The 15,588-nt window shown below is 40.0% G+C and overlaps 1 protein-coding gene across 1 annotated transcript in view; it reads left to right on the top strand.

Annotated features, from left to right (window-relative positions):
• Window positions 1-15,588, top strand: part of PKHD1 (PKHD1 ciliary IPT domain containing fibrocystin/polyductin) — a 477,573-nt gene that overhangs the window by 13,822 nt on the left and 448,163 nt on the right. The window contains exons 7-15 of the mRNA XM_054492265.2: window positions 461-535; window positions 1,602-1,666; window positions 2,214-2,253; window positions 3,131-3,201; window positions 6,595-6,696; window positions 7,594-7,689; window positions 9,948-10,089; window positions 12,577-12,691; window positions 14,028-14,306. Of these exons, the coding sequence (XP_054348240.2) occupies window positions 461-535; window positions 1,602-1,666; window positions 2,214-2,253; window positions 3,131-3,201; window positions 6,595-6,696; window positions 7,594-7,689; window positions 9,948-10,089; window positions 12,577-12,691; window positions 14,028-14,306 (985 nt within the window). The remainder of the gene's footprint in view (window positions 1-460; window positions 536-1,601; window positions 1,667-2,213; window positions 2,254-3,130; window positions 3,202-6,594; window positions 6,697-7,593; window positions 7,690-9,947; window positions 10,090-12,576; window positions 12,692-14,027; window positions 14,307-15,588) is intronic.

The following is a 15,588-nucleotide window of genomic DNA, read 5'->3' as shown; positions in this document are numbered from 1 at the left end:
TTGACATTTCTGGCATTAAGCAAGGGTCAACTTACCTTACGAGAAAACTACTCTTCTGGTGGGGGGTAGAAACTCCTACTACCCCCTTGGGAATGTGCCATATTTTGCTAGGTGGTCCCATCTCTGCCTTGGTCTGGGATACAGCCTTTGAAAGGGGGAATAAAGGCATAAATGCAATATTATCTCTGTGTAGAACCAATATAGCCAGCGTGGAGATGATGAAGGTTTTCTGGGAAGGGAGAAATATTTTCTGTTTAGTGTGAAAGCATGAGCCATGAGTGCATCCCTACTCTCTGCTGAGAATTTGACTTGACATCCGCCCTCAGCCACCGGCAATAGTGCAGAAAAATCCAGAGGAGAGTGTTCATAGCCATGTTTCCTCTGAGTTTTGTGAGGAATGTTTATTGGGAGTATTGCACAATTATCTCTTGTCTTTTGTTTTCATTTTTTTAAAATCCAGCCCAGTGATCTTGGAAGCTCAAGGAGACAAATGGGTTACTCCTTGCTCTCTTATAAATAGGCAGACGGGAAGATGGTGAGTGTCTTATTATCTTGCCAATGCATATGCTTGTAAGTTCGTCCACATGGATACAACACACACACATTCTCTCTCTGTCTTTCTCTCCCCACTCCCCATATATCTTTTTTTTTAATATAAATCACACATAGCTATTTACTACCTTATCTTTAGACTACTGAAAAAGACACAGGGATTGATTCAAAGTGCATATTGAAGTGGATGCCAAAACCTTCCTTGAAAACACATAGTTAATACTTGTTAGGGGCTTACTATAGGCCAAGCTCTGCTCGAATGCTTTACATTGAAGTCACCCAATAATCTTGGAAGTATGTATGGTTATTAGTCTCACATTATAGATGAGGAATTTGAGACACAGAAAAGTTAAGTAACTTGCACAAGGTCTCACAGAGAGCAAGTGGCACACCTGGGATTTGAACCCTGTCTAACTAATCAGCCCCCAGAGTTCATGATCTTAACCACTATACTTCAGTGACTAGCCAAAGGTAAAAATAACTAAAAAATTTAGAAATAAGTTTCTACACTCTCCAGTTTAAATACCCAATGTTTTGCTGGATTTTTACTTCACTCTGTACAGGGAGTGTTGCCCCTCCTTTGAGGTCATTACAAGGATGACACTCTATGGTTTCACTTTTTCAGACTGGTGTATAGTAGAGCCAAATCTACACTTGTGTGTAGTCTTCCTTGTGTCTGCATTTTGTTTGCTCAGAATTGTCCTTTATGGGGTTCATACTTGATAACAGATTTTTTAAAAATAAAGGTTTTGTTATACTTGTCATATGACAAGTTATACTTGTCATATGACACATTTGAAAAGAAAGGACCAAATGCTTAGGGTAATACTAGTTAGCACTAGGGCAAATGCTTAGGGTATTACTAACTAGTATATATATAGGGTAATACTAACTAGTATTTGCCCTAATGAACTCATTATACCCCCTGTATCTACCATTTTCTCTAGCAAATTTGGTTTTCTTTTGCTTTCTACTTTCCTGGTTAAAGAGTCAGATCTTCTGGTAGTGAGTTGTCTGGTCATTCTTACCTCAGTTTGTCTTTTCCTTAGTTATCCTATTCAGGAGGACCATGGTCTTGGGACTCTGCAGTGCCGTGTGGAAGGCGATTACATCGGTCTGTTAGAGAAGTAACATAATTTTAAAGTCTTATCCATTTTTTTCTCTGTATCCAGACAAAAGCAATTGCAAGATTGGCTCTCATGAGGGTAATAATAATAACAATAATTACTATTTGTTAAGAATTCCCTGGAAAACACTACTATATGAAACAGCTCATATAGAAACTAATTTAATGCTCACATACACCTGTGAAGTTGGTGAGATTATTTTGGCTTTGCAGGTGAGAAAAATTGAAGTTAGTTACCAGTAAATCAATATTTAAATGATGCTCCATCTAACTCCAAGCCTGGGCTCTTCCCTGCTATGCAATACTACATTTGCCCTTTTATTGCTAGAAGTCCACATTGCTAATGATGCTAAACTTATGAGGTGTTTTTTTGTTTGTTTGTTTTTTGTTTTTTTGCGGGGGGGAACCACTAAAGAAATTACAGGTTTGGGTGGTAATTTGATGATATTGGAGTCTTTGGGCTTATGAAAGCAATGGCCTGGCCCAGAAGATTTGTGCAGATTCCTGAGTTAATGTGTGTTTCTTTGTGTTACAGGCTCCCAGAATGTTAGCTTCTCAGTATTTAACAAAGGAAAGTAAGTAACTGGGTATAGAAATAGGCAAATTTGTCTTCATTTTATATTATCTATCTCTCTCATCTTGCTTACTTTCTTTATCGTTTTATGATGGAAAATTTTAAACATATGCAAACAGAATAATATAATGAGACCACATGTACCTCCTTGACTTTTTTACTTGGGTGAATAAAATTGTGTCCTCTTCACTAATTTGTAGGCAATGTGTGTTTCAATATGGTGGTGGTGCAGAATTTTGGGAATTAAATCTTAAGTAATTTCAAAGTACTGTAGGTTGAAAACTGTCACAAGTATCTTATAAGGAACATGGTTTCATGAAATACATTGTATCATCTAGGAAGTGCCTTCTTGAAAATGGAAGGGGTCCATATTTTATCACACTTGAAGTGATAAATTAGCATTCTGGAATTCTGAATCCTTACCTTATATTTTGCCCCTACATAATTTGACAGGTGTTTCTGTTAAAAGCGTAGGGTCTAACTGATAATAATTGCATTGTAATGACAGTGACAATTATAGCTATACAGCCCAAAGTATGGAGATTTTCTCTCTTTCTCATTTTGGAAGAAATAAAATTAATGTCTATTGAGTATTGACTATAGGCCAACTAAGGACTAGGCCCTTTCACACTCATCATTTCATTGAACATTTGGGACACCCTATGAAGCAGGCATTATTCCCATATGATAATTTTATATATCAGAAAACAACTTTGTCCTGTTGGTATTGTTCTTTAGTCATCCAAGGGAACTGCTATTTCAACTGTTCTAAAGATCAGTAGAGGTTAGTTCCCAATCTTCCTTTCAGGCAGCCGACTAAAAAAAATGCAATCCCAGTTGATATTTTCATTCAAAACAGAACTTTGTCTTTTTTGAAGGTCAATGGTCCACAAGAAGGCATGGCTGATCAGTGCTAAACAGGACCTTTTCCTATACCAGACACACTCAGGTACTATTCCCCTTCACCAAGTACCCCTTCCCTTGTGCCTCACTCAATGTTGGCCCCTCCTTCCCTATCTTTTGGCCATTTCTTGATGACCATTAACACCCAAAGCTGTCCCTACAATCATAGACAGCCTGGTGTTTTTGGTTGAGATTAAATTGCTTGTATCCATGTCAAGTTTAGTTAATATATTAAAAGAGACTTGATAATCAACTTCTATACAAATTCTATGGATATAAACTGAATAAAAGAAAGGAGAGTCTTGCCTTATTCTGTCTTCTGAAAGTAAAAGAAAAAAGGTGGCACTTAAAAAGTCTTAAAGTACATCTTTCCAGTTACTTTAACATCCATCTCTGAGCATTCATTCAATAATTTATGACTAATATTGATATTAAGCTGTTCTCTTGCCATCTGATGAGTAAACCCTCATACTAAAAAAATGAATGTGAAAATTGGAAGCTTTCTTGGAACTGTGAACTCGATTTGGTAGTAGAAAGCTGGCTACTAAAGAATACTTAGATTCCAGAATGGAATACCGTCACACAGTCACTGAAGAAATGTCTGTGGGGTAGGTTCAGATTCCAGAAGCAATCAAAATCTACCTTTGTCAAAAGTGCAAGATAATTCACAGGTCATGGAGAAAATGTCATTTACTCTCTAGATAGCCTAATCCTGCAACAGCTGCATTTTGACCCTGATTTTTCCTTTCTTTAAACAGTATTACTAGTCTGTTTGGGGTAAGTTTGAAGAAGCGCCCAAGGTGATGGTGATAACGATAGCTGCTACAGGAAGAATGTCAGACCTTGTTAAGTGTCTTACGTACAATCTCAATATTTATTTCACTTAACTGTGAGATGGATTAACATTAGCCCCATTTTAAGATAAGGAAACAGACTCGGATAAACAAAGTATCTTGTCCAAAGCCAAAGGTCTTAGTGCTAGAATGTGTAGTTCTAATTCCAAATCTTATGTCCATAGTCAATATATGGTGGGAAGCACACTCTTCTTGCCACTCCACTCCAAGGTTTTTGTGAGCCTGTCCATCGCTATCAAACCCTAGAATGATTGATAGGCTGACAGGTATCTCTGATGACACAGCTCTTTTACATTTCCAGGGCCAATGTCTTCTTGGGATCAGGACTCACAGGCCAGAACTTCTTCACAGCAGAGCAGGCTGTAGGAAGAGAGGGTGTAGACAGCCATGAAGAGCCCTGGGCTGAGCTCCTCAGGGGCTGACATTCAATCACTAGTTGAGTGTGGTTAAGCCTTTTAAGCTTTTTGAGCCTTAATTAAGCATCTCTAAAATTGAGAAAGTGGTGCTTATCCTTCTTATTCCAAAAGTCGTCTAAAGAGGTAGAGGAGCAAGAATCTTGGAATTCATCCAAAATTTCTCTTTCCTCCTCCTTTCCATATCCATTCAATCACCAATTTCTGCCAGTTTTATCTCTTATTTATGATGTATCTGTACAGCAACTGTCCATTTCTGGACCCCATCACCTCTTGTGTTACATGCTGCAGTGGTTTCTAGAGGCCCCGACTTGCCCTCTGCCCCTTCAAGCCCCTCCCCTGCTTTCTCTACATCAAGCATATATCTGATGCATGGTTCCCTCCTATTCACCATCCTCTTATGGCTTGCTATCCCCTATTGGAAATGGGCCAAACTTCTGACATCCTCCTTGTCTGTTTCTCCAGCTCTCTCTGTCTCTCATACTCCAGCCACACTTAACATGCACTGTGTAATTTCTTCTGTCCACACTCAGGCTATCTTTTGCTTTAAATGCCCTCTCCTTCTCCTCTTTGCTAGGCCACTTGTAATTCATCCTTTAAGACTCAGATTAGTGTCATCTCTAAACATTTTCTTCTGCACCTCAATACTCCCATCCTACTCCCAAACTTCTCTGTTCTTTCATATACTCTCTAATTTCTCCGTCCCAAGGTATTAAATGATAGTTTTGCATACCTGCCTTACCATGCTGATCTTCTCAAGGACAGGAACTGTTTTGTATTCATCTTTATATCCCTAGTACCATATAACAGGTGCTCTGTGAATGTTGAAAAAAATTATCAAATATCTACAACTATGTTAAAAGTTTAAGAACTTCATAAATTGTTTTGTTTTTGATCTGTGTAATTTTGAATGCATAACAAAAGAATGTGTTAATCTCTATGTAAAGCTGATACAAAATTCCAGTGCTAGTGTAAAAAAAAAAGAAATTATAAAATAGTGGGTTAAAAGCAGGGGGTTATTATGGTTTAGTGGTGAATTTTGGCATCTGAGTGTAAGGGATCAAACTTTGCCTCCATATGTCTCCTTTGCTTTGTCTCACGGGCAAAAAGCATTATAAAATAACCTCCTAAAATGTCTATTCTTCAGGGGTAACCATTCATCATTAGCTTTTGTACCTTCAGTTTACACAAAATGCAACTCCTCTTTTCTCTGGAGGGAATGAATCTTAGAAATGTCAAAGCTTGATCATAGGAGAGGAAAGAATGAGATAAAGCTAAATTCTTGGGACTATGTGTCATATTACTGTAGGTAATTTCTTTTTTTAAATTTTTTATTTTATTTTTTCTTGAGACAGGGTCTTGCTCTGTCACTCAGGCTGGAGTGCAGTGGCACCATCTCGGCTCAGTGCAACCTCCGCCTCCTGGGTTCAAGCAATTCTCCTGTCTCAGCCTCCCAAGCAGCTGGGATTACAGGTGCACACCACGGAACCCGGCTAATTTTTGTATTTTTAATAGAGACAGGGTTTCACCATATTGGTCAGGTTGGTCTCAAACTCCTGACCTCAAGTGATCCACCTGCCACTTGCTTCGGCCTCCCAAAGTTCTGGGATTACAGGCCTGAGCCACTGTAGGCGATTTTAAACAATCAGGAGCAGCATGGAAGAACTGGGTATGAGGTGTGAGGTGCATGTGGGGAAAGGAGCATTCAGTGTGGGGAAGAGTGGGAGGGTCCTAAAGACAGCGAAATTCATTCTTCTGCTTAGAGCAAATTACAGATTCATATGGGTGAACTGAAGCCTTTCCCAGTGTACCCAAAGTTGATTCCTCCTTGTGTTGTAACTTACTGTTCCCTGACTTGTCAATACTGTCCTTGAGGTCAGGAGACAGATTTTCTGAGAAAATGTCATGGTACCTAGGGGCTTTTGCTGATACCATGAACGACTCCACATTTCCCCTTCCTTTCAAATATTGATCCTCGATAATATATACTTCTGGTCTTTTTCTTATTATGTGCATTTTTAAACAGTTATTACTAGAAAAAAATTCAACTGTTGCTGGACTTAGAAAGTTAAAGTAAGAAATTATTAATATCTCCTATTATTATATTATTATCTAGGTCATATTCTGGTCTATATTTGGAAGCTTACTTTTTTTTTTTTTTAACTCTTGCAGAAATATTATCTGTGTTTCCAGAAACTGGGAGCCTTGGAGGAAGAACAGACATCACAATTACAGGAGACTTTTTTGACAGTTCTGCCCAGGTTACCATTGCAGGTAACTATGTTGAAATGGCTGAAAATAGTTCATAGTTTTAGATGCTCTAGGAGATTATGTGTCTGTATGGCATGAGGGATGCAGGAGGAAGCAAGCTTTGCCCGTTTTGACTTATCATGTTTGATAAGTCATGTGTTTGGTTGAGACCAGGTGGGATTTCGGTCCTACAGTACATGGGTCACAGGAACAGAATGTCCTGCAGACACACTCACAATGCATAGGCAATTCCCTCAGGTGCTCCTATCTTGTGAGTGAAGAGAAAGAAAGAAATACAGCTCCTTCTTGACAAAGGTTTACTTCTACTAAAAACAGCCGCCCTCTTCACTCCCCCTTGTTAGCTATCTTGATATAGACAAGCAGGAGTGGGTGGGCATTTGCTATGCAGATTATTCTGGAAGTCTCCCACACCCCAACCTTGTCAAACCCTTTTGTGGACCTGTCTAGAGCCTTTTGTTTTGCCAGGTCCTGTAGTAGGTGGGATGCTTCTGTAGTTGGTGACACCAAGGGTGTACTCACACTGTCATGTCACACTTATCTCCCATGCTCAGCTAAGTGGTTCAGTATGTCCCCAATGAAGAACACTCCATTGCATGGCTTTCCTTCTGAATACGCCAGGCTGCCCTGTGCTCTGCTGCTTTGCGCTCTCTCTTTGCTCCTTCAATTGGGGTGACAACTTTTGCTATTCCATCCACACTCAGCCCTTTGCCTTAGAATAGGAGCCTGTCTACTTCAGTCTGGTCTTGCCAGCACATCTCCCCACTGCCTCTCTCTTTTTCTCTCTCTCTCTCTGTCTATATATATATATAATTATACATATACCCACACACTTATACATGTATATGTATACCTACACACACACACACACACACACACATAAATTTCTTTAATTCCTTTTAGGCATTCCATGTGATATTAGACACGTGTCTCCCAGGAAGATTGAGTGCACCACTCGGGCTCCAGGAAAAGATGTGAGGCTCACCACCCCTCAGCCAGGTAAGGAAGCCACCAGGGCTGTTCAATAAACTCTGAATATCTTTAATCATGATGGGCTGGTGAGTAGAAATAAAAGTGTTTGAATTCTTTCTTATCTATTTGACTGGCTTACTCAGTGAGCCCTGGGTCCACGATACCATTGTCAAGGCTCTCCTTTCAGGAAGGCTCTTAGCTTTATTCAGGTGCTTAGTGACATTGCACTTCTAGCCCCAGCCAGCTGTATGGCCAGTGGAGTCCAGAAGAGACCATGGTCTAGAAAGCAGAACTGCCCTCAAGATATTGTTATAGCTACTGGAGGAAACCCCCAAACTGCCCGCCTTCATTCAATGGGTCAGTTGCACGTCCACTGGCTGAGAAGACAGGAGCATTAGAGTGTGCTCTGCTATGCTCAAAACAACAGCATTAGACAAGGCCGGAGAGTAGGGCACAATGCGATGCATTTAAATATGAATTTTTCTCCCTTGTGGACATCTGTCTGCTGCTTTGAGAAACAGGGATATATTGTGATGTTGCCACCAGGTTATGCCTGAAGTGGGCAGAAATGGAGGAGGCAAGGGAGCTTCCAGCTGTCCTTCTCTGTTTAAAGCATCCACCCTACAGCAGCAAATTAAGAGCACAACACTGGAGCACTTTTCTGCTGAGCATTAGAACTGAAGGCTCAAGTGTAGTCAGGGATGAAGGGCAGTTGGTATGTTACCCAGCCAAGAACCACAGGCTGCACATCTGTGCCCAAGGGGCTGACTTAATGGTTAAACTACAGGCAGTGAGAGTCAACTCTAGAGGCACAGCACCTACAAGGAAAGTTGCCCAGCAGGGGAAGAAACCTTTCTAAAGAAAGGGCATTCAGGTGTGAAAATGCATGCAAAGTTTTGGCTTGAGAATTCTCCAGCTCCCAGATTTGCAGTTTTTACTCAGAGAAAGCTTCCATCCAAGGAAACAAAACTGCTGAAACAAGTAATCGAGATAATGTGTGTTTCCTGTCAGGAAATAGAGAGTCTGCTCCCTTTTTGAGTATTTCCTGCGTTAGCTACTTGGGTAGTGGTAGGATAATTTCCTGAATGCAGCTGGTTTGACAGTTAGTGATGTCCTTTATGAAGGGCTTTTGAAGTTTCTTCCACAGAAGCTGGGCGAATTACTACGGAAACCAATTGTTCTCAACTAGGGGCAATGTTGCTCCTCGGGGGACACGTAGCAATGTGTAGAAACATGTTTGGCTGTTAGACCGGAAGTGGTGGTGATGGTGATGATACTGACATCTAGTGGGCAGAGGCCGGGAAGGCTGCTAGACATTCTGCAATGCGTAGGACACCCCCTCACAACAGCTACCCAGCCTAAAATATCAATAGTGCTGGAGTGGAGAAACCCTGGTTTAAAGTAATATTTTCAAAATATGCTCTTACTTTTCTGTTTATTCCTTATCCACCTCTCCCTTTTAGGAGTTGTTGAGGAAGAACAGTATTAGTTTAAAATAATAATTACCATAATTACCTTTATTGAGCACTTACTGTATTCCAGGCTCTTTGAGCATGTATTTCCCCTTGGTCCTAGTGTATTATTGCTATTTTATTATTGGTCCCATTTGGATGCATGAGAAAATGAAGACACAAGGACATCAAGGAATTTGCTCAAAGCTACACGTCTAGCTGTGATTCCAGAGTTTTACCCTCAGCCCAAGTTAGCATTCAATATTGATTGTACCTGTGCCTTTGGCCTCGGGGTTTGCTTAATACAAAATATAAATTAATACAATATCATTTAAAATGTCACATAATAGCAGCATGCCACATATTTGGCTCTGTGTGCAGGTCCACAAATTGCCAATGTTATGGGAAAAAAAAGACTTTAGAGAATTGAATTTCAGAGCAGAACTGGGCCTTAAAAGATACGGAAGCCCACTTCCGGCTTTGGGAAGCACAAAGCCAAGCCACGTCACCAGCACACAGTCACATTTTCCTCCTTTTACTCAGCCTCAGCTTCTGTTTGCTCATTCACATTTTCTCCAGGACTTGATTCTCTTCTCTAGGCGCTCTTGCTAAAAAGGCTAACTCCTAACCCATGGAATGTTTATTACTTTCCAGAACATTTGTATTTCATATTGACTACAGAACCTTTCATATAACTACTCTATCTGGCTCTAGGTTGACTCACCTTTACAGGTAGCACCTGGGTCATCTTTCACCTTGTAATTTGAAATAAAGTAGTTCCCCAATTTGGGAAGGTGTGCCCTGTAATGTTTATGCGATCTACATGTCTTACAGGCAATCGAGGGCTTCTTTTTGAAGTTGGAGATGCTGTTGAGGGATTGGAACTGACTGAAGCCACCCCAGGGTACAGGTGGCAGATTGTCCCTAATGCCAGTTCTCCATTTGGGTTTTGGTCACAGGAAGGACAACCTTTCAGGTATGTTGTAGGAAAAGTGGGAGCCCACATCAAAAGCACCTTTACTAACCTAGGTGAGGCTAGGAGACAAATAAGGAAGGTATCGAGATTTCCAGGAATTTATAACACTAGCCAATTCAACAACAACAGAGTTTGACAGTATTCTCAATCAGTGTTGGTCGTGCTAGTGCAGGGACAAATTTTGATCAATATGTAAAATTTATATTTTCCACAACTTAGTTTACAATCTGTTTTGGAGATGATTATCAACTAGAACGTTGAGCTGAGCAGGCCAGGAGACTTGAAAGACAGCAGAGTAAAACATGCTTTAGGTACATGGTTAAGAGGTAAAACTAACATCTGGTTGATGCCAAAGAAAGACCCAAGAATTTGCCCTTTGGGTACATGAGGGAGCAAAGTCTAGGCAGCATACTGTAGGAACAACCTTCCAGTGCTGAAGGTCAACCCGATGGCCCTTGTATAGCAGGGGAAGCTCTTGCGGGTTCTGTGAGACATTGTTTTCAGTAGTAGTGATGGCATCATGATTCTAATTTTCCTGTTTAATGGTGTGTAATTCCTTTAGTCTTTTTAGTCCCTTCAAGGATGTAGCCAAAATTTCTAGTATTCTAAAGTAAGCTTAAAAATGTAAAAGCTTGAAAATTGCTTAGACACACTGTTTCCTTAGTGTGTTCTCAGTGTATATGTTGAAGGATGGATCCTGGATCCTTTACTGAATGACAGATCTCTTTTCCCTTTGAAATCCTTCTTAGAGAGGATGGCTGTGACTCATGAGTGTGAATTTCAGACAGTTTGTGACCTCCTCCAAATATTTTACCATTTTATTAGGTTGGTGCAAAAGTAATTGTGGTTTTTACCATTGAAAGTAATGGCAAAAACTGCAATTACTTTTGCGCCAATCTAATAGATTTCAACTCAATTGTGTAATGAAAAGCTTAGAGAATTTTTAGTCATTTAATGAGCCAGGTAGGGTTGGTAATCTTTGAGCAGGAAAATGTCTCCTGAAGCCTTACTTACTAGGTACTTAACCATGAGTTTATGGTTTTAAAGTGGCAGTTAAGGCTGGATGCTATGGCTTGAGCCTGTAATCCCATCTACCTGGGAGGCTGAGGCAGGAGGATTGCCTGAGTCTAGGAGTTTGGGACTAGGCCCTGTCTCTAAAAAGTAAAAACTAAAAAATTAGCCGGGTGTGGTGGTGTGCACCTGTAGCTACTTGAGAGGCTGAAGTGGAGAATTGTTTGAGCTCAGGAGTTAGGGGCTGCAGTGAGCCATGATCACACCACTGCACTCCAGCCTGGGCAACAGAGTGAGACTCTGTCTTTAAACAAAGAAACAAATAAACAAAAATGTGGCAATTAATTTGTGGTCCATTGTAGCACCTAATAATTCATCTTTATCATAGTTGTTAATGACCATTTAGTAATGTTCAAAGGAAAATCTTTCAGCTACATTTGGTGTATTTGGGAATGTTGAGGAATGAGTCAGCCTACCCCAAAAGGCAAAAGAACATTTTGACTTCTATAGTAGGTCTTGCAAGGTATGTCCCTTTAACTGCCATTTTGAGGAACCACAAGCCAGGTAGTGACTAATTTTCCATTCCTTCTCTCATTAATCTCTTTAAAATCTAAAAATTTTAAATTAAAAAATTAAAATATGTATTTAATGGTAAGTTAATGTAATTATATTGTGGACCTTTAAAATAGTTATTTTTGAAGCTATTTTTAGGTATAAAATTATCTCAAAAATAAAGATAATGTATGTACATTAAAGCAAAATTTAAAAACATCTTTATATTGATCATCTGAAGATTTAAGAAAATAGCATTATCAGAAAATATTCTTGGTATTTATTTACACTGTCTAATCAGTTCTTTAACTATATCTGCCTATAATATTAGGTTGCTGGAATTTAAATACTAAAAATATTATCTTTTAAAAAATGTTTTATGAAATTGCCTGTAATCTTCTTCAAAGTTGCATTTGATGGGTTTTAATTTGAAATTGTTGACATTTTGAATTGACGCTTATCTGTGGATCATAATATTTTTAATTAGAAAAATGCTGTCTGCAGTTGTTGAGGTAGCTGGTAAGCTCAGAGCAAATTCTGATAAGCAATCTGTCTTTATTTCTAATAATAAGAATAGTATTTACTATAGATTGAGCTTCTACCATGATCCAGGGCCTGCAATAGCTGTGTTAGGTGATTTTATCAGCTAAGCCTCCGTATAGCTGTGCGCTGTGGCTACAACTTTCCCAAACATGACACAACAGCAAGGAGATTTGTGTCCAGTGTAGCGATGTATTGGGCTACTGAGACTAGTCAGGTGCTATATCTCTTTCTAGAATATTCTGGACAATTGTGTGGCATAAGAATCAGGTTGTTCTTCTTCATTACCATAAAAGAAGACAAAGTACAAGGGCAGTCATTTGTTGGTTCAGTGATTCAGGCCTTGGTTACTCTTGCTTGACTCTATATTCTTCCGCTTTACAGAGCACGGCTTAGTGGGTTCTTTGTGGCTCCAGAGACAAATAATTACACTTTCTGGATTCAGGCAGACAGCCAAGCTTCCTTGCATTTCAGTTGGTCAGAGGAACCAAGGACTAAGGTATTCACTGTCTTCTCATTTTCCTTTTCTCTGTTGCCAGTCCTATACCCATGAAGAAAGAAAGAATCAAAGTTAAGGCTCTCATGTTTTACAGATAGTTTAACATGCCATTAGATGATCAGGAACTTTAATTGTTGAAAAAGAACTTGTTTGAATGTGAACCTACTATTTATTGAGCATTTACTGTAAGCCAAATATTATGCTACATCTTTTATAGACCTTGTCTCTAGTTTTCACTGCATCTCTGCAAAATGTATGTATGTATGTATATATGCATATATATTATGTATGTATTTGTGTGTATATACACATATATACATAAAGATATATGTATGTATCTTTTCCACATGAAGAAATTGAGGCTTAGAAAGATTGTGTGGGCCAGGTGTGGTGGCTCATGCCTGTAATCCTAGTGCTTTGGGAGGCTGAGGTAGGCAGATCACTTGAGCCCAGGAGTTTGAGACCAGCCTGGGCAACATGATAAAACCCTGTCTCTATTAAAAATACAAAAATTAGCCAGGCATGGTGGCGCATGCCTGTAGTCCCAGCTACTTGAGGGGCTGAGGCAGGAGGATCATCTGAGCCTTGGGCAGTCGTGGCTGCCACTGCACTCCAGTCTGGGCAACAGAGTGAGAACTTGTCTCAAAAAAAAAAAAAAAAAAAAAAAAGAAAAGAAAAAGAAAAAAAGAAAGATTGTGTTCCCAATCCACTTGGATAGCAAAAGGCACATTCAGGATTCAACCCCAAATTTACCTGACTCCAAAAATTTGTGCCTTTTCTACTAATTTTGGGTGGAGATGTAGGCAGCTATATGTAGGAATTCCTCATCAACATTGAAGGATAAGAAGAGATGCCTTTAACAGCAGCCAAAATGCACTTATGCTATTGACAAAGAATCACAATATTTTCTTCAAATTATTACTATGTTTGTCTGAAATTGATTTGCTAGTTTATTGGAGAAATGTCATAGATTATGATGTGATCAAGTCATTCCAGGTCTCTGAAGGGCTTAATACTACCTTCTCCATAGTGTCATGTAATCCTAGGGTTTAGGTTGGTTGTTTCTTCTCTGAACATGGCCCATCTATTCTCATTTGAGTACTACTCGATTGAAAGAGATAGATAGATAGATAGATAGATAGATAGATAGATAGATAGATAGATAGAGAGCTGGAGAAGCATAAATAACCACAGGGCCGAGGTAACTGGGTTAATATGTTAAAAGGCAGACCAGTTCAAAACTCTCTTGATAGTAGCAGTTCAGACACTTAGTGTTTGAGAAAGAGATGCCTGGAAGCTTCGTAGTATTGATCATGATATGCTTATTTGGGCATAGGTGAAAGTGGCCTCCATCAGTGTTGGCACTGCTGACTGGTTTGACTCCTGGGAGCAGAATAGGGATGAAGGGACCTGGCAGCAGAAGACTCCCAAGTTGGAGCTGTTGGGTGGAGCCAAGTACTACCTGGAAGCAGAGCATCATGGGATAGCCCCAAGCAGGGGGATGAGGATTGGTGTCCAGATTCACAACACCTGGCTGAATCCTGATGTGGTCACCACTTACCTACGGGAGAAGCACCAGATCCGAGTCCAAGCCCAGAGGCTTCCAGAAGTACAGGTCTGTGTCTCTTCCCAGTCCCACGGAGCTGAATTCTGGAAGGAATAAAGTCCCATGTAGCAGGAGCACTGACTGGGAGCCTGGCGACCTGAGGGGTCATTGCTGTCAAAGAAATAGGATATCTCTTTAACAGCATTGTGAAGATGTTTACAAAAATGTGATGTCTTATTCCTGAGATTATCTTACTCATTGAGTTAGTTTTAGGAATTTAAGTTCCAAGTAAGTCTTCTTTCAGAAACTTATTTCCCAGAAAAGAGACAAGGTCCTCTAAACACACGCCTGACATGTGTGCATGCATGCATGTGAGCATATACACATTAAATTCCATAATTTTTGACTGATTGAGGTCCTATTTCCCTATAGGCTGTGTTTTCTAAGTCTACTTTGAAAAGGTCATGTCCTTTGGGTCTCTCAGCTGGGCCCCATATTTTCATTGAAGAGTTTTTATGTATTATAGTTTTTGTTGTTCACTTTTTGGTGTACAAAGACAAATCAATATGAACTCTGCCCTCTAAAGCTTATAGTCTAATAGTAAAACATGTGCACAAATAACCACAGAACAAAGTAGAAAGTAACAAGTGATTTAAGAGATTAAAAGCTGGCCGGGTATGGTGGCTCACGCATGTAATCCCAGCACTTTGGGAGGCCAAGGCGGGCTGATCACAAGGTCAAGTGATCGAGACCATCCTGGCCAACATGATGAAACCCCGTCTCTACTAAAAATACAAAAATTAGCTGGGCATGGTGGCATGTGCCTGTAATCACAGCTAATTGGGAGGCTGAGGCAGGAGAATTGCTTGAATCAGGGAGTCGGAGGTTGCAGTGAGCCGACATCATGCCACAGCATTCCAGCCTGGTGACAGAGTGAGACTCCATCTAAAAAAAAAAAAAAGGCTGCATAGAACTTACTCAGTAGCAAAAGTATAATGTGCCCTACAGGGAATGTGTTGATGTGTTGGAAGCAAAGCAGAGACTGCATAAGCCTCCAAGAGAGGGTGCATGCCATGGAGCTGCTTCTGCCTGCCGAGCTACCCTTGGGAGAAAGCAATTGGTGAATTGCTTCAAAGAGAATAAAATACCTAGGAATCCAACTTACAAGGGATGTGAAGGACCTCTTCAAGGAGAACTACAAACCACTGCTCAAGGAAATAAAAGAGGATACAAACAAATGGAAGAACATTCCATGCTCATGGGTAGGAAGAATCAATATCATGAAAATGGCCATCCTTCCCAAGGTAATTTACAGATTCAATGCCATCCCCATCAAGCTACCAATGACTTT

This window comes from Pongo pygmaeus, chromosome 5, assembly GCF_028885625.2.
Source record: "Pongo pygmaeus isolate AG05252 chromosome 5, NHGRI_mPonPyg2-v2.0_pri, whole genome shotgun sequence".
NCBI lineage: Eukaryota > Metazoa > Chordata > Mammalia > Primates > Hominidae > Pongo > Pongo pygmaeus.
The sequence above is the reverse complement of the archived record's forward strand: the minus strand, read 5'-3'. Positions and strand labels throughout refer to the sequence as shown.